The 19,817-nt window shown below is 34.7% G+C and overlaps 4 protein-coding genes across 14 annotated transcripts; 3 read left to right on the forward strand and 1 right to left on the reverse strand.

The window, feature by feature from the left end:
• Positions 1-224: 224 nt before the first annotated feature.
• Positions 225-2,663, forward strand: LOC132789327 (uncharacterized). The gene is made up of 5 exons (XM_060797261.1): positions 225-430; positions 489-639; positions 828-974; positions 1,032-1,169; positions 2,127-2,663. Exons 1-5 carry the CDS (start codon positions 306-308, stop codon positions 2,301-2,303), a joined length of 738 nt encoding a protein of 245 aa, XP_060653244.1. The 5' UTR covers positions 225-305; the 3' UTR covers positions 2,304-2,663.
• On the forward strand, positions 2,633-11,642 carry LOC132789325 (chondroitin sulfate N-acetylgalactosaminyltransferase 1). Its single transcript, XM_060797259.1, has 5 exons — positions 2,633-2,724; positions 7,467-8,575; positions 8,634-8,776; positions 9,529-9,828; positions 10,796-11,642. Exons 2-5 carry the CDS (start codon positions 7,495-7,497, stop codon positions 10,940-10,942), a joined length of 1,671 nt encoding a protein of 556 aa, XP_060653242.1. The 5' UTR covers positions 2,633-2,724; positions 7,467-7,494; the 3' UTR covers positions 10,943-11,642.
• Positions 2,709-6,711, reverse strand: LOC132789328 (synaptobrevin). Of its 6 annotated transcripts, none has more exons than XR_009632695.1 (5): positions 6,554-6,711; positions 5,951-6,024; positions 5,430-5,761; positions 3,633-3,852; positions 2,709-3,424 (listed from the first exon to the last, which is right to left on the reverse strand). XR_009632695.1 is itself a non-coding variant. In XM_060797262.1 (4 exons), exons 2-4 carry the CDS (start codon positions 5,995-5,997, stop codon positions 3,357-3,359), a joined length of 447 nt encoding a protein of 148 aa, XP_060653245.1. In that variant the 5' UTR covers positions 5,998-6,024; positions 6,554-6,711; the 3' UTR covers positions 2,709-3,356. The 6 variants fall into 6 exon arrangements, 4 of the variants coding, with proteins under 4 accessions (XP_060653245.1, XP_060653247.1, XP_060653246.1 ...); XR_009632696.1 differs by having other exon boundaries at positions 3,518-3,852; XM_060797262.1 differs by lacking the exon at positions 3,633-3,852.
• A 1,920-nt stretch (positions 11,643-13,562) lies between the features above and the next one.
• On the forward strand, positions 13,563-19,326 carry LOC132790448 (keratin, type I cytoskeletal 9). 6 transcript variants are annotated; one of them, XM_060798972.1, is made up of 5 exons: positions 13,563-13,740; positions 15,851-16,340; positions 17,741-17,858; positions 18,260-18,691; positions 18,849-19,326. In XM_060798972.1, exons 1-5 carry the CDS (start codon positions 13,720-13,722, stop codon positions 19,069-19,071), a joined length of 1,284 nt encoding a protein of 427 aa, XP_060654955.1. In that variant the 5' UTR covers positions 13,563-13,719; the 3' UTR covers positions 19,072-19,326. The 6 variants fall into 6 exon arrangements, with proteins under 6 accessions (XP_060654955.1, XP_060654957.1, XP_060654958.1 ...); XM_060798974.1 differs by having other exon boundaries at positions 17,741-17,816; positions 18,849-19,323; XM_060798975.1 differs by having other exon boundaries at positions 18,823-18,987.
• The last annotated feature ends 491 nt before the right edge of the window (positions 19,327-19,817 follow it).

Here is a 19,817-nt window from a genome sequence, read left to right on the forward strand (position 1 = left end):
TAAGATTCAAAGCAAGTTTGATCTAAAAAAGTGAAATTTTCTCTAAAAGATATATTTCATAAATCTACTAACTTAATATATTGTTGTAATAAATCAAAAGACTTTACCACCTTTTAATTTTAATAAAGCTTGTTGCTATTTTTTAGCAATTTACAAGCAGTAAATATTATTAATAAATTATTGTATTCTAAAATTCAATTTCTATTCGATTACGTACCACACAGTTGGCTTTGTCTTAATAATAATAATAATAATTCATATTCAAGTTGCGTTTAAATTTCTGTTAAAAACAAGAATTTTCACAAATGGATGCAATTCATAATCTCGAAGATGAAAAAGAAAAAGCCAAAGTTTTGTTAAGAAAAACTTATAAAGTTACTATAATAATGCTAATTTTTGGCCAGATTCAGGTCATGATCGTTATGGAAATGTAAGAAAATTAATTTTATACATATTTTCATTCATTTTATTTATTTGTCTATTTGCAGTGAACCGATTAAGGAGTTCTTGGGACGCCATTATTACGTCAGTTTGATACAGTTTTTTATGAGCTTTATATCGATACAACTTTATGTGTTTTTCTATCACATTATTGTGCGCACTTCGACTTGGAAGCGCATACTAGCTGGAATTTGGACGGTAAGTTCACGTTTCATTAAAAAAATATATTATTTTTGATTATACTATTATCTATATATATTTCATTCCTTTTATTCTATTCATTTTTGAATATAAGAATATATCTTTATTTTTCCATAAATTTCTTTTTATTATTATATTGTTTACATAAAATTTCATCATTTGTTATTTTTTTATTATTTCCGCAGTTCGAAGTCAACACAATTTCCATTATGAAACCCGCTAGACGTGCTCCTTATACAAGTCTCCTTGTGTCCTGGGGTCTAACCTTCTTCATCATGGCAGTTAGTGTGATATATGGCAATATCGCAGTGAAACATCGCCGTGGACTTTTTGTAAGTGTAATCTCAAATTTTTTCTATGCATTTCTTTAATTATGCTGAATTTTCTAGGTCACTCGTCACAATGTCATACGCTGGAGCGAACGTCTCTTTGTGCTTACCAGCTTTGGTATTATTGTCTGTTCGGAAATGAGACGTGTGACTATTGAATTTCCCACACTTTTCGTGTACAGCATGCTCTCTAATATAGTAAGGATTGTTTTTAAACTCATTGATAATGAAATTCGGAAAACACATGAAAGCCAAGCTATCAGCTAATTCTGAATGACCTAAAACTAGAAACTTAGGGATAAAACTTTCAGAAATTCGCATACCTAGTTCGAAAAGCTGTAATGTGTTTTTAAAAGCGCATTGTTTCAATCACTTTCAAAAGCCATTGTTAAGGCTGTCTGAACACTTTTTCTCTTTACAAAATAGTAAGCTCTCATTGAAAGTAATTTTTGTCTGCTTTTTCGAAGGGCTTAGAAATTTAATTATTTTTAGCTATATTAAACGCAAAGCTCTATATTCAGTCCAAACACAGCTTTTGGATGCTTTCTGCATGCCTGTGCACTTTTGCTCTTTATAAAATAGTAAGCGAGCTTTTAGGCCTCCCTTTTGAAGTCCATTTTTATCACTTTTACAGACCATATAACATATTTAAAGAGTTAAGGTTTTCAAAATCATATCTAACTTCTTAGAAAGTACGATATTTTTTTAGATATATTGAACACACATCTCTATTTGCTAACTAAAGCGCATTAATCCAATCGTAATAAAACATTCGGAATTTGAAAGCTCCAAATGCTTTCTAAGTTTCTTATGCTAAGCTCTATTTTTTAGATATATTGAACGCAAAGCATTATTTTTTTTGCTAGCTGACAAACCACATCAATCCAATTGAAAAGAAACATTCGGAATGTGAAAACTGCAAAAGCCCTCCAAGTCCTTTAAACTCGTCACCTTACGCTAAGCTCAATTAATTAATCAATTTCGATTGCAGTGTGAGATTATTTTTTAGATATATTGAACGAAAAGTTCTCTTTCTTTGCTAGCTGACAAAGCACATTAATTCAATTGAATCTGAAAGATAAAACTGCTTTCCAAGTCTCTTTTAAACTCGTCATCTCACGGTAACCTAAATTAGTATTTCAATTTCCATTGCAGTTTGTGATTATTTTTGCTGCCTCGATACGCAAGCCGAACTTTTATCATCTGGATGCCATCGGAGATCACATACTCATCGGTCAGCTGTATTATCTGAATTTCTATGCGCTTTACATGGGCTACGTGTGGACAACTGCTGCTGGCCTCGAGTTGGCAGGCATTAACCCCAAGATTTGAATTTTTGTTTTGTGGCAGGGTTGCGTTGCAAGTTGCACACCTAGGCGCATGTCCACAAAACAGCTGTTTGGCAAATACAGACACACAAACACAGAGAGAAGCGAAGCACATTCAACTCCTTAACTCAGCCACTTGATTCTCTACTCAGGCAAACGGACAAATGTTTACGCTTCTCAGTTGCAAGTTGCTCAAAACTTACGTCACATTCGTGCGGCGTGTGTAAACAAGTTTGGGTCTCGTGTTTCGGAACATTGAATCCTTCGATCGATAAAAGTTTTCCGCAGTAAAATACATACAATACAATACACCAGTGTGCGAAAATAAGAAATGTGTAAATAATAATAATAACAGTTGAGAGGTTTTGTTTTGGTTTTCAATAGTTTTTCTACAAAAAAGATGTTCGCGTTTCTTTGTGGCAAACGTACGTTGCAATACATTTAGTTTCAACACCGAAAAGTTTGGTTTGTTTTTTTTTTTATAACAAATTACATGCCATTAAGTTTATATGTATTATATATAGATATATGTATATGTATAAAGTATAAATTGTTCCACACAAGTATAAATAATTTATAGAACAATCGCGTTGTGTTGTGTGTTTGTCTGGTGTTTACAATTATGTGTATATATAAATGTAGTTTTCTTTCTTTCTTTTTTTTTTTGTTGTGCTGCAAAAGGAAAATCCTCTCACGTTCACATACACACACACACACACGCACATTGACATTTCAAATGCCTCATTATTATTATTGTTTTTTTTTAACGATTTTCTTAACGATGCCAGCAAAGGGTTGGCATCAAAATTGTTGCGTTTACAATAGTTAATTGTGCATATAATGTTTTGTTGGTAACATTGACGAAGGATTATTAATAACAATTACAATCGGTTTTGAAGTTTTGTTAATATTAATTGTTTTTTAGACAAGTTTTCTTTAGACATAAGGCCAATACAGAAGGCAACAGAGTTTCGTTCTATCGCATTTTCCTCGTTGTTAGTTTCTTTCTGGTTTTGTTGCTGAATGTTGCTTTTGGGGGGGCGTGGCAAGAGGCGTCTTACGTGGCGTGCTCCGTTGCCTTAACGCTGTTGCTGCTGCTGCTGTCGCTCGATGGCAAGGCGCAAACTGTAAAAGTTGAAATTGTAAATGTTTGATTATTAATGTTTTCTCTAGTTTTTGGGGAAATAACTGCTTCTTTTGCACGTTGCCCACACTCACATCTATATGTACAAGTTATAAAACAAAAATTATCTCGTTGCTAACTTGGCTTATAAACGGGGCAAATAAACAAATTAGCACATAGAACACGAAACGACGAATGTTTTTTTTTTACCTTTCGACTATAAACGTTTTCATTTATATTATACTGTTTTTTTTAGTTCACAAATACATAAATTTTGATTTGTATCTGCGTGTGTGTGCGTGTATGTATGTGGTAGTAGCTGCCTTAGAGTAATGCGTAATGTTGCAAGTTCAACAAGTTGCCTTGCTGCACGTTTTTTTTAGACTTTTGTTTTTATCTATTTCTCGTGTTTATCAATTGTATATTGAGACTGCAAATAGAAAAAAAAAGAGAGAACAAAAAAATAGGTTGACAGTTTTGTTGTGGTCACAAGTTAACGTTGGCTGTGTTGTTGTTGTTAGTCAATTGGCCAGGCCAAAACCAACTGACGTTAACCGACACCCAAAAACCGCAAGGACGGACAAAAGAATGTAAAAATTAAAAAAAAACAATAACCAACAAGACAACAAACAAGTTGAGGCGACGCGTCATGCGCGTCTTATCAACAAGTTGCTTTATACTAAACAAATGTGTGTGCCACAGTGTGTGTGTTACGTGTGTGTGTGTTGTTTGTGCTTGTGTCTGTGTGTGTGCCAATATCTGTGAGTGTGTGTGTGTGTTTGCTTAACCACTTAAAACAATCGGTAGTTTTTACACGATTCTTGTGCAAAGAAATCCAAATTGCATTTAGTATAAAATTAAATTAGAATTCGATTTTTGCCTTAGATATTTCTTTTAAATATTAAATATTCTTCTAGTTAGATTCAAATCACTTCATTACATATTAATGTGAGAGTAGTTGAAATTAAATGTGTATAAAACTAATTTCCAATGATAAATATGCAGCGGTTAGTTTTTTAAGAAGTGTGGTATAATAACTACTCCAAAATCGTTAACCAACTTAGTATAACTGATTTTAAATCATTAATCAATATTAATATAATATTAATATTAATATTAATCAATATTGGTGTCGTGGTTAATTCGTAAAACAAAAACTTAGTACAATAACTTTTAAAAATACTGCGTGATTAATTCATAAAAAATGTAGTCGAACTACCAATTTAAAATTGTAAATATTGTGTGGTTAAATTTTCAAGTATGTGATATTAAACTAATTTCAATTCATTAAATATTTACATGGTTAATTTAGCAGAAATACGTGAGTTATAAACTATAGTATGGCTTGCAAAATTTTCGTTTTTGTGATATCAAATTAAACATTATATCGTGGTAAACTTTGCATAATAATTTGAGTAACTTGTGAAGCCTTTCAAGAACTTTTGTGGTGATGTAAAAACCTGTTGCATTACAAGACTACTGCTAAAGTATTAGCTGAGATACGAGTTATTAAAATAAATTGTATGCAAGGTTAATTGATAGTAACAAAGTACAATTAAATGTTCGAGAACTGAGACAATATGAAAAATATTGCTTGAAAACACAATTTCAATTGCAAAAGAGTCAAATGCAAACTTCCATTATGAAAGTTAAAGAAGTTGGGTAAAGACTGTAGTATTCAATGCAATAATCTTTAAGCAAACAAAAAAAAACAAACATTTAAGTGACTGTTCGTGACTTTCCAAAAGAACAGAAGTGAAAACCAGTCTTGATAATTAGTATGCCAAAAATGTAACAGTGGCTTGGTGAATGTGTTCTTAAAATAAAATGAAACCGCAACCACAAAGAGTGCAAAAACACAAACTGTCATTACAAATCACTAAATTACTCAGTATTAAATTGATTCCAAAGGAATTTAAAGTAATTACTACAGTAATGACAATTTGATTAATGCGGGAAAAGCATGCCAATAGTCGGCTGACGTAGAAAATATGGTTGCAATCGTACCTATGATGATGATGAGCAAGACCACAGCGATGACGCCCAGAATGATCATCATCTTCATGTTGGCCCACCATTGCTTGCGCTTCAGTTTGCCCGCCTGCTGCTCAAACTGTGAGGCACCCTGTTCCAATTGATCGGCACGCTCTCCCAGCTCCGATAGTTTCTGATCACGTTCCAGCACTTTCTCGACATTCACGCGCATAATGCCAACGACTTCGTCCACTTTGGCCTGTGTCTGCTGCAGGCGCTTCTGGGCGGCATTGTTGTTGCTGTTCGACGGATCGTTAAAGTTGTTGTAGTTGTTGTTGTTTGGCGGTGGCGGAAGTATGGGAAAACTGTATAATATTATATGGTGAAAGAAATGCGCGACTCACAGAGCACGACAAACGCACGAATGTAATCAAATTATGTGAATCATCACAAACAAAAAAAAACCCAGGATTCATTTGTGCGTTCGACGGTGTCAAGGAGAGCAGGACAGACAAACAACAACAACAAAAAAAGAAACAGACTTCGACACTTACTCATTGTTGTTGGAACCAGAAGGTGCGGGTGACTCGTTGTTCTCCATCTTTGTGCGTTGTTTTCTATGTTAAAGCTGCAAGTGGGAAAAGGCGTATAAATTTGTTACAATGAACTCGCTTTGTTTCAAGTAATGTATTTTGTATACAATTCGAGCTAGTTTTGTTGCGATTGGACGATTAATAATAGCAAGAAAAGCACTCTTATCTACGCAATATTGTTCAGTGAATCATCAATTGCCGAACTTGGACTAGCTCACAAAAACAGTGATGCGCGTCAATCTAATAAAACTGTGACTTTGCACGCCAAGCGCTGAGATTGTTGCTTGCTTTTGAGTCATTTGTATTGTATTTACATTTCACTTGTAGCCTTGTATCGTTTTTGAATAGTTGGCAATTTGTTATCTATTTTCACTTGTTATCCAGTCCTTTTGATGTAGTGACTCTTCACTGTGGCAGTGACAATAGTGTCAGCTCCAGCGGCACGAAAAGAGAAAAAAAAAATGACTTGTTGCTCGCCCAACAATTTACAGCCGCCTGCCTGCCAACGCACAATATTTACATTGTGTTTGCGACCTCGCCCTATTTATTTACGCCCTTACTCACCTGCTAAGCGTTAATTATACAATTAATTGACTTATTTCACGGCTGCTTTCTATTTTCTTGCCTTAAGTTTCTTGTTGCAATTTTCTTTTGATTTTGATCGAAAATGTCAGTAACGCAACGTTGTTAATTTGAGTAGTAGAAGTGCAGAAATATCGATAGCGAAATATCGCTTCAACAATTTTTAAAATATCGATTTTATGGCAGACATCGATATTTTTAAATAAAATAAAAATTTAATTATTTTTTAAAGGAATTTAGACATATTTTTCAAAAAATGTATTGCTTTCTTAAATCTGTTTTATTTGCCGGAATGTGACCATAAGCTACATTTATAAAATATACGATTTTACGCGAATGGAACACAAAGCAACAAAAAGAATAAAAAATAAGTTAAACTTTATTTAGTTGCCTAACATTTCAAAAAATATAAATATATATTCCCAAAGATGTGTTTGCTCTTAAAATTTTTATTATTTTTAAAAGAAACGATATATTCTATGCACAACAATAAATATATCGAAGTTTGCATACATCGATGTTTCTCAACCACTAAGAACAAGTTCTAATGAACGAGTGTTCAATTAACATAAAATAAGTCGTTAATAAAATGCTGAGCTAAGTCTTAATAAAATAAAACATTTATTCACGCTATGGTGGATAGTTTTAAAGTAAAGAATATTATTTTAATTTGAATTTTTATAATGCCTTTAACAATTGTAAATAACATTTCTGTTAATTAACATAAGTAAGTTACGTAGCTCGTAAGGCACTGTTAACTGTTATCGATTACTACGGTATAACTTCGTTGCTCCGCTGACATTTAGTAATGTGGCAACTTTGACAGCGACAGTCAACAGTCTGGCAGTGTTTGTTTCCGTCTTGGCGCCTAGTTTAAATTGTTTCTTTTTTGCAGCACATGAACAACAAACGTAGTATGGAAAATGCATAACTCGCTGGCCTCGAGGTTGCTAGTGCGACTCTTGTTGCTGTTCGCACTAGTGACTGTGATATCCATCGCCATACTCACAAAATGGGGCTTCGACGAGCTGACTGCCCAGACCGATAAGGATTCCCACGTTAATCCCAGCGAGGCAAATGGCTACAATTATGCATTGAATGCCAAAGATGCGCAAATTCAGCGCCTGAAGCAAGAAGTGCTCACGCTACGTACACAAATACTGCTGCTACAGAACAATCATAGCGGCAACAATGGATTGCCAGGCAGATTGCCGCCGCCTCCGATGCCATTGCAAGCAGCTGGACTCTCCGCTTCCTCCTCGATCTCCAGCAACAGCAGCGTGCCTGGCACTCTGTTGCACCCACAACAGACACCCGAGACGACAGCTGCGACGCTGACGCATCATTACGATTGCAGCAGTTACATTCGCAAACAAGTTGGCGCCGCTGAAATTCTTCATGGATTGCCATTGAACAACGAATACGAGATGATGCCCTTCAATCACTTCACCTTCACACGCGTCTATCCCATCGATCTGGGTCTGGGCAAGCGTGTTGTGGAGAAGCCCATCGGCTATCGTCGTCGTGATCTCCTCGAGGCTGTGAACAAGGCGCTCGACAGTCTCAATCGCAATCACACGGCTCGGGCCAAAGCCAAAGGTGGCCAGGCGCTTAACGAGGTGGCCAAGTACACGCTGGACGACTTTGTGGAGGGCATCTATCGCACCGAACCAACCACGGGCAGCCAGTATGAACTGTACTTCCAGAGCATCAAGCATCAGACGCATGTGGTGCGCAAAGCTTTGATCATGCGTCCTTTTGCTCCGCTGCAGACGGTTCAGCTGTCGGAGGTGGCTCCCAGTGCCGTCATCCATGTGATAGTTCCACTCGCTGGTCGCCTGCGCAGCTTTCGCAGCTTTATGCAGATGTTTGGCCAGCTGAAGGATCGTCGTCTGCAGCTCCTAATCGTTTACTTCGGCGAGAGTGGTTTGAAGGAGGCGCAATCCATTGCCACGAACTTGGAGCGTGTTCAGCTATTGGCACTCAACGAAACCTTCAGCAGAGGTGGGTAAAGGTTGCTAGAGAAGATCCTACTTACTTAATACTGTATTCATCTTTGCAGCCAAGGCTTTGCGTGTGGGCGCCGAACACATTGAGACGTGCAAAGCGTCGCAGGATGCGCTGCTCTTCATGTGTGACGTGGACATTGTGTTTACGGCAAAGTTTCTGGAGCGATGTCGCTGGAATGCAGCCGCTGGCAAAAAGGTAAGTTGCCCAGGGGGAGAAAGAACGTACTAACATCAAGAATGAAATCTTGTTTCCCAAATCATTTCCAAATTTAACACACACACAAAAGAAAAGATTAAGTTCAAAAAGATGATAAATTCATAAAATCAAAAATATTTGTAGATTGTAGAATATTATATTGATCGTTCATATAAAATATTGTTTTTACCTTACTTAGGGTTACAATTCAATAAAATGGCTAAGTTTTAAAATGAAATAACAGAGACCCAACATTTCTAAATAAATAACAAAACGTTATCTTTAGATTGTTTCTAAGATAAGAGATAGAAAGACAACTTTCTTAATTTTTAATTTTAGTTTTTTAATAACGCTATTCGTTAATACTACTTACTGTCATTGTTTTAATTTTTGATTTAAATGTAGTATTATTAATGTGCTTGCTAAAATAATGATTAACTAAAAATGACCTCAAATTTAACCATATCAAATTGCAGAGTTGAAGATTGTTGTTAGATTATTTTTATAAAGATAATAAATTTAAAATTGTATTTTTTTTTAAGTTTTACGTGCTCTTTTAAAACTACAAAAATCAGGAAAAAATTATGATTGATATGTCGCCACAAGAATTTTTATAATATTGAAATCTGGCTTTAAAAAGTTCTGTATTCATAATTTTCTTATATTCAAGAATTTTATTCGTGTTTTAAAATATAATTTTTCTCTCAGTGCGATATTTTGTAAAAATCGATCTTATCTTCGAATACTCTCAGGTATATTATCCGGTTGTGTTTAGTCTCTACAATCCACACGTGGTGTACACACTGCAGGGCAAACCGTTGCCCAGCGAGGAGGAGCAGCTGATCATCTCGAGGGACACGGGATTCTGGCGAGACTTTGGCTACGGGATGACGTGTCAGTATCGATCTGACTTTCTGCAGATACGCGGCTTCGATGAGGAAATTGTGGGCTGGGGCGGCGAGGATGTGATGCTCTATCGCAAATATGTGCGATCGAAAATCAAAATAATACGTGCCACGGATCCGGGCATCTTTCATCGCTGGCACACAAAGGTAAGGAAATAAATAAGTGAGAAAGCTACAGTCGAGTGAACCCGCTACCCACTTTGAAAAAGCCATAACCTTCTTAAAATTTACTAAATTAATATATCGAAAACATACTGAAATATACCAAAATCTTTCTTGAGATATTTTCTATCTATTTTGAGTAAAAGCAAAACAGTGCGGTATTCATTTAAAAAAATACCAAGTTAAGATACCGAAAAAATACTGAAATATACCAATGTCTACCACTAGCTATTTTTAATAAAAGCGGTAAATTTTAACAGAACGGTATTATTTTTAAAATATACCAAATTAATATACCGAAAATATACAGAAATATACTAATGGCTATTTTTAGTAGATCAATGTCGTACTGCATTCTAAATATACTGTAGATTACAAAAATTATTTAAAAATACTGCAATACCAAAGGCTATTTTTGGTATGTCGTTATAGTACTACTACAAAATATTCTTTAGCTTACAAAATATATAAAAATACTGCAAGGTATATTGATATAGTACTACATTCTAAATATACTATATAGTACAAAATATATATAAATACTACCAAAGACTATAATTGGTATATTACTATAGTAATGCACTCTTAATATACTATAGAGTATAAAATATACTGCAATATACAATAGAAAAGATAAGTATATCGATATAGTACTGCACTCTAAATATACTATAGAGTACAAAATATATAAAAATACTCTAATAGTACTGCACTCTAAATATACTATGGAGTACAAAATACATATAAAAATACTGCAGCATTCCAAATAGGTATATTAATATAGTAATAAACTCTAAATATACTATATCATAGAGTACAATATAAACCAGATTGTCAACCAAAGCAAATAAGATCCCAATTCAGTTGGAGTTTTGTGCCGCTAACCAATGGGTAGCGGGTATAAAAAGTACATTAATGCGATTATATATAGATTTATTTATTTTAATTCCAGATCTGCACCAGCTCCTTAAGTGCGGATCAGTATCGTGCCTGCATCAGATCGCGTGCTCTTAACGAAGCCTCTCACGCCCAGTTGGGTTTCCTGGCATTTCAGGACGAGATTGCCGCAGCAAGTGCGATGTCTGTGACCCACTCGTGATACTGCTGGATTGTAGTCGTATCTGTAATTGGCCTTCTGCTTTCCGATAACACTCAGCCACAATGTGACAATAAGTAACTTGTATTTAGCCAATCGTTGTTGACTCTCTGTTTTTTTGTGCCGCGCCTAGATACTCGTACTTAAACACTCCTAACTTATGACAAATTGTTCTTCCATGAAGCAAACTAGATGCAATCTTCAAACACACAATACAAAATACAAAATACAGAATACAATAAATGAAAACACGAATACAAAACCAAAAAAAAAAACAAATTGTAGCAATGTATATCATATACCATACTATATAGTGAAATTACATTAAAATTACGACTTACTACTTTGTGTTTTTGCTCCGCATTAGATAAACAAAATTAAATCGTTTAATTAAACTTGTCGCCATTTGGTTTGGTTGTGGTTTTGGATGTGTAGTCTTGGATGCCAACGACCTCCAATTGCGAGAGAGTTCACCGAGCATGCAGACCAACGAAGATGCCACAGGAGTCGTCTCGCTCCCCCCCGCCCCGCTGTTCAACTCTACCGTAAAGTTCACATGTTCACATGTGGCATTCGTGCCCTTCGTCTTGGGGCATTTGGACTACAACATGTTGTTTGTGGGGCACTTAGATAGCTCAATTTTATTAGCATATGTTGCATAGATAAGACAAGCAGACTATCATTTAACTATAATTAATATAATATATCTGTATTCTTAACTGAAACGAAATTATGTTTAATAAAAATATACAAACATTATAATATTTAATTACCTATCGAGTACGTTTCTAATTGGGTCACTTTACTTTAATTACTTAATTCACTAATTTACAACACATTTTAAATCTACAATAAATTTTTTATAGAATAAAATACAAGTACAAAATTTGAGAATTTTGAAACCAATTAATTTTACTTAATTTTTTTTAACATTTTTAAATTTATGCAATTTGGCCTACATTTCAACTTTAATTAAACGCTATCTGTATTTTTCTTTTAATTACAATCTAAATTACAATTATATTCAGTTAAATATTTGTAATACAGAAAATTTGTATATATGTACTTAATCGTAAAATTAGTGATGAGTTTCTAAATCCAATTCTCAATTTTGTTTTCAGTCTTTATATAAGTAAAATATTTCCTGAAATTAGTTGTTTTTTTAATTTAATTTAATTTAATTTAATTAAGTTATAAATTTAATTATTTTTATATTTTTTTATACTGCCGACATTTAAAAACTTAATCCTAAAATTATTGGTAATGTTCTTAATTCAATTCTGAATGAGGTGTTTAGCTTTTAAATTAATAATATTATTAATATTTTATGTAATTACTTGACTTTCTGCTAATTCAATTAACAATTTTTTTTTTAATATTTTGTATATTTAAATACTTAATCTAAATTTAAATTCGATATTTAGTTTTTCAATCAATAAAATATTTCGTGACTTTTTCTCCTAATTAAATCTTACATTTTTTTGTTGTCTTCATGAGTATTTTAAATCTTATTTTTTATATCTCAACATAGACAACATATGGAGTGTTTATTAAAAGTAATTATATATACACATTTATTTAAAATTTTTTTTTTTAATTTCAGTCCACTTCTTAAATTTAATTCCAAATTCGGTTTCTATTGTTGCTTTATAGTTAACCATAAGCAATTAATTTAATTTCTGAATTTAGTTTCTTGCTTCTTTAGTCGTTGTAAAGTTGACATTAAATGATGTAGATGTAATTCTCTGCTATTAACATATAATATATTCCTTGTCTATTTTTATCAGTATCATATTTTAAGGGAATTCAAAGATCATTAATAATCTTCATATTTTCTTCGCTTGAAATCTTGGAAATTTTCGTCTGGCAAATTGCAAAAACAAAAAGATAAACCCTTTTCATGGTCACGGTCTTGGATTATGTAAGCGCCCCCCAAAAAAACTGAGCCAAAGCTGAACTTGTTCGTCAGCGATTAGCAATGCTAATTTCACGCCTTTAAGTCGAGATCTACTTAAGCACTATTTATATAAGTATATCCCGCTGTTCTGAGTCATGGTTTGAAGTTCGGAGAGCCACACCATAAAATGCCAAAGTTCGAAGGAATTTCGCTTGACCATTACGCCATCGGAGTGGATGTATAATTAGCCGAGGTGTGTAGCAGATTAAAGACAGCACAATAAATAGAAAAATGGAAAAAAAAACAAGAATAATGACAGGTCTCTCAGCGCTAAAAACATCCTCCTGTCATTCCGCGAATGCCAAACTGACCATGAAAACCCCCAAAAATGGAGCGTCAGCACTATTTTGTATTTTTTCAGCATTTTTTTTTTCTGACTTGGGGTTGGGGACCAACACCCAAAGGTGTTGCAGGTGAAGTGACAAAACGCCGCCCGCACTTCAGTGCCACAAGCAAAACCCAAACGCAGACCTGTTTCAGTTCCCCTCCTCTCCTCTCGTCTCTCTCTTTGGTTGCTCCATATGATCTCGCGCTTCAGTGCGTCTCTCTGCGAGTTATTTTTGGTCTCGGATTCGGTTCTAACACAAAACGCGCTCCAACGAACTTGGCGGCAGTTTCAAATAAATACCTCGGTCTCCAGCCTGAACAGCACATTCGTGATTTCAATTCTGTTGCCAGCAACACGTCGAGCCAACATATTTCTAAAGGATTGTGAACCCCTAACTATCCATAGTGTTAAACACAGATCGAAAGGGCACAACACGTGCCTCACATCAAGTTTTGTGCTAGTGATTTTACAACTTACAAGTGAAACAATTTCAAAATGCATATTTTTATACAATTGGTGAGTTACATTTACAAATATTGAAGTGATCTGTTAAATTTGAAAACTTGAAAGCATCATAGAAATACAAATGGATAATTGAAAAATATTTTTGCATTTTTGAAACATATTGTGCAAATTGTTTAAAAAATTAAAATCCTTTTATAAACGGTTATGGAATTGAATAGCAAAATAATAAAACACTGCAATGAGTTGGAATATTTATTAAGCTGTGGTCTGATATTTTATGAAAGCCTCAAAGAATGTTAGATTTATTTTACAAAAAAAATTCAAATAGATAATATAGATCATAAAGTATCAAATTATATTTTCAAAAAGTTGTACAAAAAAAGAAAAAATAATTTTTAATTGAAAATACACTTTAGGAATCTATATTCTTTGGAATCTACTTAATATGATTTTGTGTAGGTTTTGTTATTTAACAAAAAAGAATTGAAAATGTCAAAGAAAACTATCTTTAGTGTCGGTTCCTGAAATTTCAGAATAAATTAAAGAAGCATTTTAAAGTAAAGAAACATTTTATTATGATGTATACTTAATATATCAGGGAACACACTTATGACTTATGTATGTAATTGCAAATGGGTAAAAAACCAATTAGGTAATAGAAATCTTTCACCTTTTGAAAAACTATGAATATGATTACAAATAAATTCCATTGAATATATGTAGATCATTAGGAGAAATATTTTAATTACATATTTCTTAATTTGTAATACTATAAATAATAAAATGATACTCATACATATTTGGCGTAGTAAAAAGCCCATAAAAACGAATTATGTGTTTTGTAATTAGCTTAGTCAGCATTATTCAGAAGTATAACTAATATACAAATCAGACATAATAAAATCGTTAAGTACGTTTTATAAGATGATAGCAAAAAGTTATAGACAGAGGAAAGATTTATATTAAAATTCAACATTAAACTAGATTTATGCCAGATGTAGAGCATATAATGAGTGAGAGTAATTTTTAAATGAAATATGAAGATAGTCAGATTATAATCCCAATAATGAGTGAGAGTAATTTTTAGATGATATTTACAGATGGTCAGTTTGTGATTCCATCGCTGACCTACCCCTAGGGTAATAGCTATTAGTGAAATCCATGTGCGTAACTGTTTGCCTTATGATGCAATAATTATGGAAATGAGTATTAATGATTATAATATTACGTAAATGCCAAAAAATACAAAAAAAATAACAAATAGTTGTCTGAATAATTCTAACTGAAATTGTCGATGGCAACGACCTATGGCCGCAAGCCATGGAATATGTAGAAATTTCAAATAATTTGCTGTTCATTCGTCTCGTTTGTGGTTATTTTCGAATAAAAAAAACATATAATAATTATTCTAATAAAGCGACAAGTCACAAGTTGCGAGATCCACATACAGAGATTGGCCAGTTGGGCAGTTTTTTACTTTTTTTTTGAGTTTTGGGCCAGTCTCGACCCCAGAGCGGAAGTTGTTCCTGATGCTTGACTAACAAAGCGTGGCGGAGAGCTCACCACACACATTCATGATTAACTCTCTGGTTATATTTGGTTTTTATTTACCACTTTCTGTCGTAGTCAGCGGGGGAAGGGGGCAATGTGTGTGCGTGTGGTTTCATAGCGAGCTTTATGAGTTCAATTCTGCAGGCCATGAATGAAAACAAAATGATGTCAATGCTACTTTATGCATACGAATATGAGTTTTATTTGAAACAACTTTTTTTTTCATTGCTCGTACTTCTATTGTTTGTTTTCCAAATTAAATGCGAGCATTTGGAGGTGTTGTTGGTCACCATTTGAGCCCTAATCTATGCTATATTATTGCATAATCAACGGGGGGAAAGGTAAAAGAGAGGGAGAAGCGAACGGAGTTCAGCATTGATCATATTTCACGCTCGCTGGCGCCCGAGTGTCCATTTTTAATGATGATAATGACGCTGCTGATGATTTCTACACATGTGGCTTTTGTATTTCGACCAGCACTTTAATACGCGGCTCAATTATGATTGGAGTCTCAGCTTGTGAGGGCTTTGGCCCAGTTGATCGACGAACTGTGAAATCTATCCATAAACAATCAGCTAATGATCATGCAACTCATCTGCTACTCTTTCAGCTACTCTGCCTGGCCGTCGTCTCTGTCCAAGGCTCTGGCCTGGGCCCTGAGGCGCGAAGTGCTTCGCCCAAGGATGTCAAGTCACTGAGTGCCCCAGTTGGTGTCCTCGACTCTGTGCTGCGTGGCAAGAGTCGTCAGTCGCGTTGCGTGCGCTGCTACGAGGATCGTTATTATAGTTCTGGCAGCGATCGATATGGCGGTTACTCGAGTCGCTCTGGCGACGATCCCCGCAGTGCTTCGTGGTATTATTCCTATGATCGTTACGATGATCGCGGCGCTGGTCGCGATCGTGACTATGATCGTTACTATGGTCGCGATGATCGCTATGCGCCGCGCACTTATGATCGCTACGAGGGACGTGGCTACGATGATTATTACCGACGAGGATCCTACGATCGCGGATCTGGTTATGGTGGTGGTTATGGTGGCTACGCTGCCTACGACAGCAGGGATCGCTACTATGGTGATCGCTACAGTGACAATTCAAGAGGTAAGTAAGGGTGATGGAAACAATTTACGGCTTGACTGATTATATTTTGTATTTAATATAGTAGTAGAAGGCAGTTTTTAAATGTTATATATGTTAGGTATTCATGATAATTGTAACCACATTAATTATATAATTTAACAATATATTTGATTACAAATATCTTTTTTTAAATGCTCATTATATTGACCTAAAACATAATTTTAAAATGTTATTAATAATAGAGACATAATTAAAACATACTTGGTTGTCAAGAGCTTCTTTGTGAATATTCGTTAAACTGATTTACATTTTAATTTTACATTCTATAGTATATCATAGTTTACAACAGATCAATTGTGTTGTTAATGATAGAGCCAAAGTTATAGAATATTTGTAAAAAATATTTGTTTGGCAAGTAACTTTTTCTGAATATTTGTTCTATATTTATTGAGAGATTTTTTTTAATATTTGTATTTGCAAATAACCTCTTTCTAGGTATTCTTCTTTTTATTTTATTTATTATTGCTTCAGCACATTAACTGAACTGGTTTGTACTCTAAACACTTTGCTTAGCTAATCTTCTAAATTTTATAAAATTGTTTTTGACAGTGTTCTTCTATTTAAGACAGATATCGCAAATAAATGATGTGAACTGCTTAACAATAGTAAAATTAATTATACAAAGTTTATACAAGCAATATTTATATTCAAAATTATTGGAATATGAAAACATTTTTTTTCATTTTTGCATTGCCTTCGTAAGCTACTTTGTGCACCGGTTCCTATTGCAAAGCTAAATTTATTGATCTCAAATTTAAAATTCAATGAAATCACTTTCTAAGATTATACAATATTATCCTCATTTATCTAAATTAATTATTTTGCAAACTCGTTCACACAAGCTTAATCATAATATAAAAAAAACCTTTAATATGTTGGTATTATTTTTTTTTATATTATTTTTTGGTACAATATGAAATATAAGGCTTTGATTACTTAAATTATATGATATTAATCGTCATTTATCGGGATTAAGTTATTTATAAGGTATTTTAAATATTATTCTATTTATGTGAACACTGCTATTTCAATTTTGTTATTATCCATTTTCTCTAAAATATTGAATTATCCAGAATTAAACAAATGTTGAATTATTAAAAATTATGCCTAAATTTTCATTCATTGTTGTGCTTAAAATAGTACTTTTCAGTTTTAAGATCGTAAGCACTGCTATTTCAATGTTCACCGTTGTACATATGAATATTTGCATTATTATGTTAAGCTAACTAGTTTCGGGATTTCGCGAATTGTGTAAATCAATGTTGATTGAAATATTATTATTACTAAACTTGTTAAGTACGTAAAGATTTTCTTTTTAAAACATTAGACTTGGCTCAATATTATTTCGAACTTCTTTCCAGATCGTTATTATGATCGCTCGCGGACCGCGTACAACAGCTATGACAAATATGATCCGTACGATCGCTACTATTCAAGGTATGATTTTCGCAACTATCGTCCTTGGGATGAGACCTACAGGTATCGCTATCCTACTTTCTATTCATACTATACTTAAAGATGCTCTTTTAATGCTTAATGCTTACTCACCATTGTAAACTTTGTTGTCATTTTTAACGCTCTTGCGCTTTTTACTTACATACAACAACAACAACAACAACTACAACATAACAACAACTACAACAACAACAACAATGTCAATGTCTACTAATCGCACACATTAAACATGAACTCTGGATACTCTACGCTCTTCAACTCGAACTCGAACTCGAACTTGAACTCAAAACTTGGAACTAAAATCTTGCACCACTTCACCCACTGTTACTGTACTGTCCTTTCAAAACCCTAACAACAACAACTGCAACAACTACAAAACAACAACAACTGCACAAAACAACGCACCTTTTGAAACGCCAAAGCAGAGGACAGTCGGGCTTCGATAATTCGGGGCGTGGCTATTACTTTGCCGGCGATGACGATGACAGTCGCTCCGGCTCGCATCCGTTCTACGATCGCGAACGCGCCCAGTCGCACTCCTCGCCCGCCTCCCCCGCCTCGCCCTGCGGCCCACTGATCAGCAATTGTCCCTACGGCGATCGCGGCACCAAAGTCTCCTCCTCAGCCATTGGCAGCGATGGCTATCGCGGTGGCCACACCAGCGTCATGGGCGGTGACAAACCCTTGAGTCAGGGTGGTTGGACCTACCTCGGTGATCAGGATAAGCAGAGTTCCCGCGGTGGCAGCAACGGCAACGGGGGCAGTGGAAGTGGCAGCAACGGTGCTGCAGGTGTGGCAGGCAGCAGCGTGGCGAGTGGAGTTGGCGGCGGGCGGGATAGAGAGCGTGATGCGCAGAGGTAAGTTGCAGTGGGTGCTGCCACACACACACACACTCACATACACACACTCAGCTCACCCAGTTTCGCAGTCTCTCGTCTTTGTTGTAGCGCGTTGAAGCTGCCGCGAATTGTTAAAATCATTAAGATAGGCTTGCTCTCTTATCGCCCCTTGTAGCTCTTCCTATGGTGGCCGACCTCGCCCATTAGGCGGCAGCTATCTGTTCGATCGGGACAGCAACGCCGTCCCGGAGAGTCAAAGCGATGCCGCTAACCCAAATGGTGATGGTCCGGGTGGTGATGGTGGTGGCCACAAAATGCCAGCGGCTGCGGCACAAACAGCGCCTGCCCCCAACGAGTCTCAGCTCAACGACAACGTCAAGGACAAGGCAACAAAGTGATGATCGAAAAAGAAAAGGAGGCAAAACAGAATGTCACCCTCCCACCGCAATCGCAGCAGCCTCATTGGCGTGGCTTTAACTTAATTTCATCTATTTATGTCCTAATTCCTAAGCTAACCTAACATTATAAAACTAAATGAAATATTTATGTGCGGCACGCCGAAGCGATTTTGCTCAATAAACAATTCAAAAGGATTCTCAATAACTATTTCAATGCTGATTCATTAATTCTCCCAAAAAGAAAAACAATTTATATTTAGCATTGGAAGTACAGTTTATTGTTAAAATTATTCATTAGTTATTTTATTATTGTTTGTTGTCAGCGCTGAACAGACAAAGCTTATCGAATATTTTTATAAAATTAGCCCAGTTTAACTTGGAAAACAAATTTCCTTATAATTATTATAATTACTAATATGGGCATGAACAAAGTGAATAATCAAAATGAAATGACAAAAACTGAACAAAATAATAACAAAAATCATATTATAAAAACCAAAATTATAAAACAAGCCCAGTTAAAGTTGGAAAACACATTTCATTATACTCTATATTTTATTTAAAAGATTGGGCAAGGGAAAAGAAATAAAAATGTATATAATATATAAATGAAATAATTATCGAAAAAACTTTAAAAAGTAAATAAATATTAAAAAACAAAATTAGTTGGAAAAACATAAATTTTTCTTCTTTATTTTTATGGCATGGGCAACCATTTCATATTATAATCAAGAAAACAAAATATA

The sequence above is a fragment of the Drosophila nasuta genome, chromosome 3, assembly GCF_023558535.2.
Source record: "Drosophila nasuta strain 15112-1781.00 chromosome 3, ASM2355853v1, whole genome shotgun sequence".
NCBI classification, from domain to species: domain Eukaryota; kingdom Metazoa; phylum Arthropoda; class Insecta; order Diptera; family Drosophilidae; genus Drosophila; species Drosophila nasuta.

Bases quoted from the DNA above. Each gene is read 5' to 3' on its own strand.
- LOC132789327 (XM_060797261.1), top strand. From the start codon at position 306: ATGGATGCAATTCATAATCTCGAAGATGAAAAAGAAAAAGCCAAAGTT. The intron at 640-827 runs GTAAGTTCACGT...TTATTTCCGCAG, and splicing joins TACTAGCTGGAATTTGGACG to TTCGAAGTCAACACAATTTC. The intron at 975-1,031 runs GTAAGTGTAATC...TGAATTTTCTAG, and splicing joins AACATCGCCGTGGACTTTTT to GTCACTCGTCACAATGTCAT.
- LOC132789328 (XM_060797262.1), bottom strand. From the start codon at position 5,997: ATGGAGAACAACGAGTCACCCGCACCTTCTGGTTCCAACAACAATGA. The intron at 5,762-5,950 runs GTAAGTGTCGAA...AATATTATACAG, and splicing joins TCTGGTTCCAACAACAATGA to TTTTCCCATACTTCCGCCAC. The intron at 3,425-5,429 runs GTACGATTGCAA...CAACTTTTACAG, and splicing joins CTTGCTCATCATCATCATAG to TTTGCGCCTTGCCATCGAGC.
- LOC132789325 (XM_060797259.1), top strand. From the start codon at position 7,495: ATGCATAACTCGCTGGCCTCGAGGTTGCTAGTGCGACTCTTGTTGCTG. The intron at 8,576-8,633 runs GTGGGTAAAGGT...TCATCTTTGCAG, and splicing joins CAACGAAACCTTCAGCAGAG to CCAAGGCTTTGCGTGTGGGC. The intron at 8,777-9,528 runs GTAAGTTGCCCA...GAATACTCTCAG, and splicing joins ATGCAGCCGCTGGCAAAAAG to GTATATTATCCGGTTGTGTT.
- LOC132790448 (XM_060798972.1), top strand. From the start codon at position 13,720: ATGCATATTTTTATACAATTG. The intron at 13,741-15,850 runs GTGAGTTACATT...CTACTCTTTCAG, and splicing joins TGCATATTTTTATACAATTG to CTACTCTGCCTGGCCGTCGT. The intron at 18,692-18,848 runs GTAAGTTGCAGT...CGCCCCTTGTAG, and splicing joins AGAGAGCGTGATGCGCAGAG to CTCTTCCTATGGTGGCCGAC.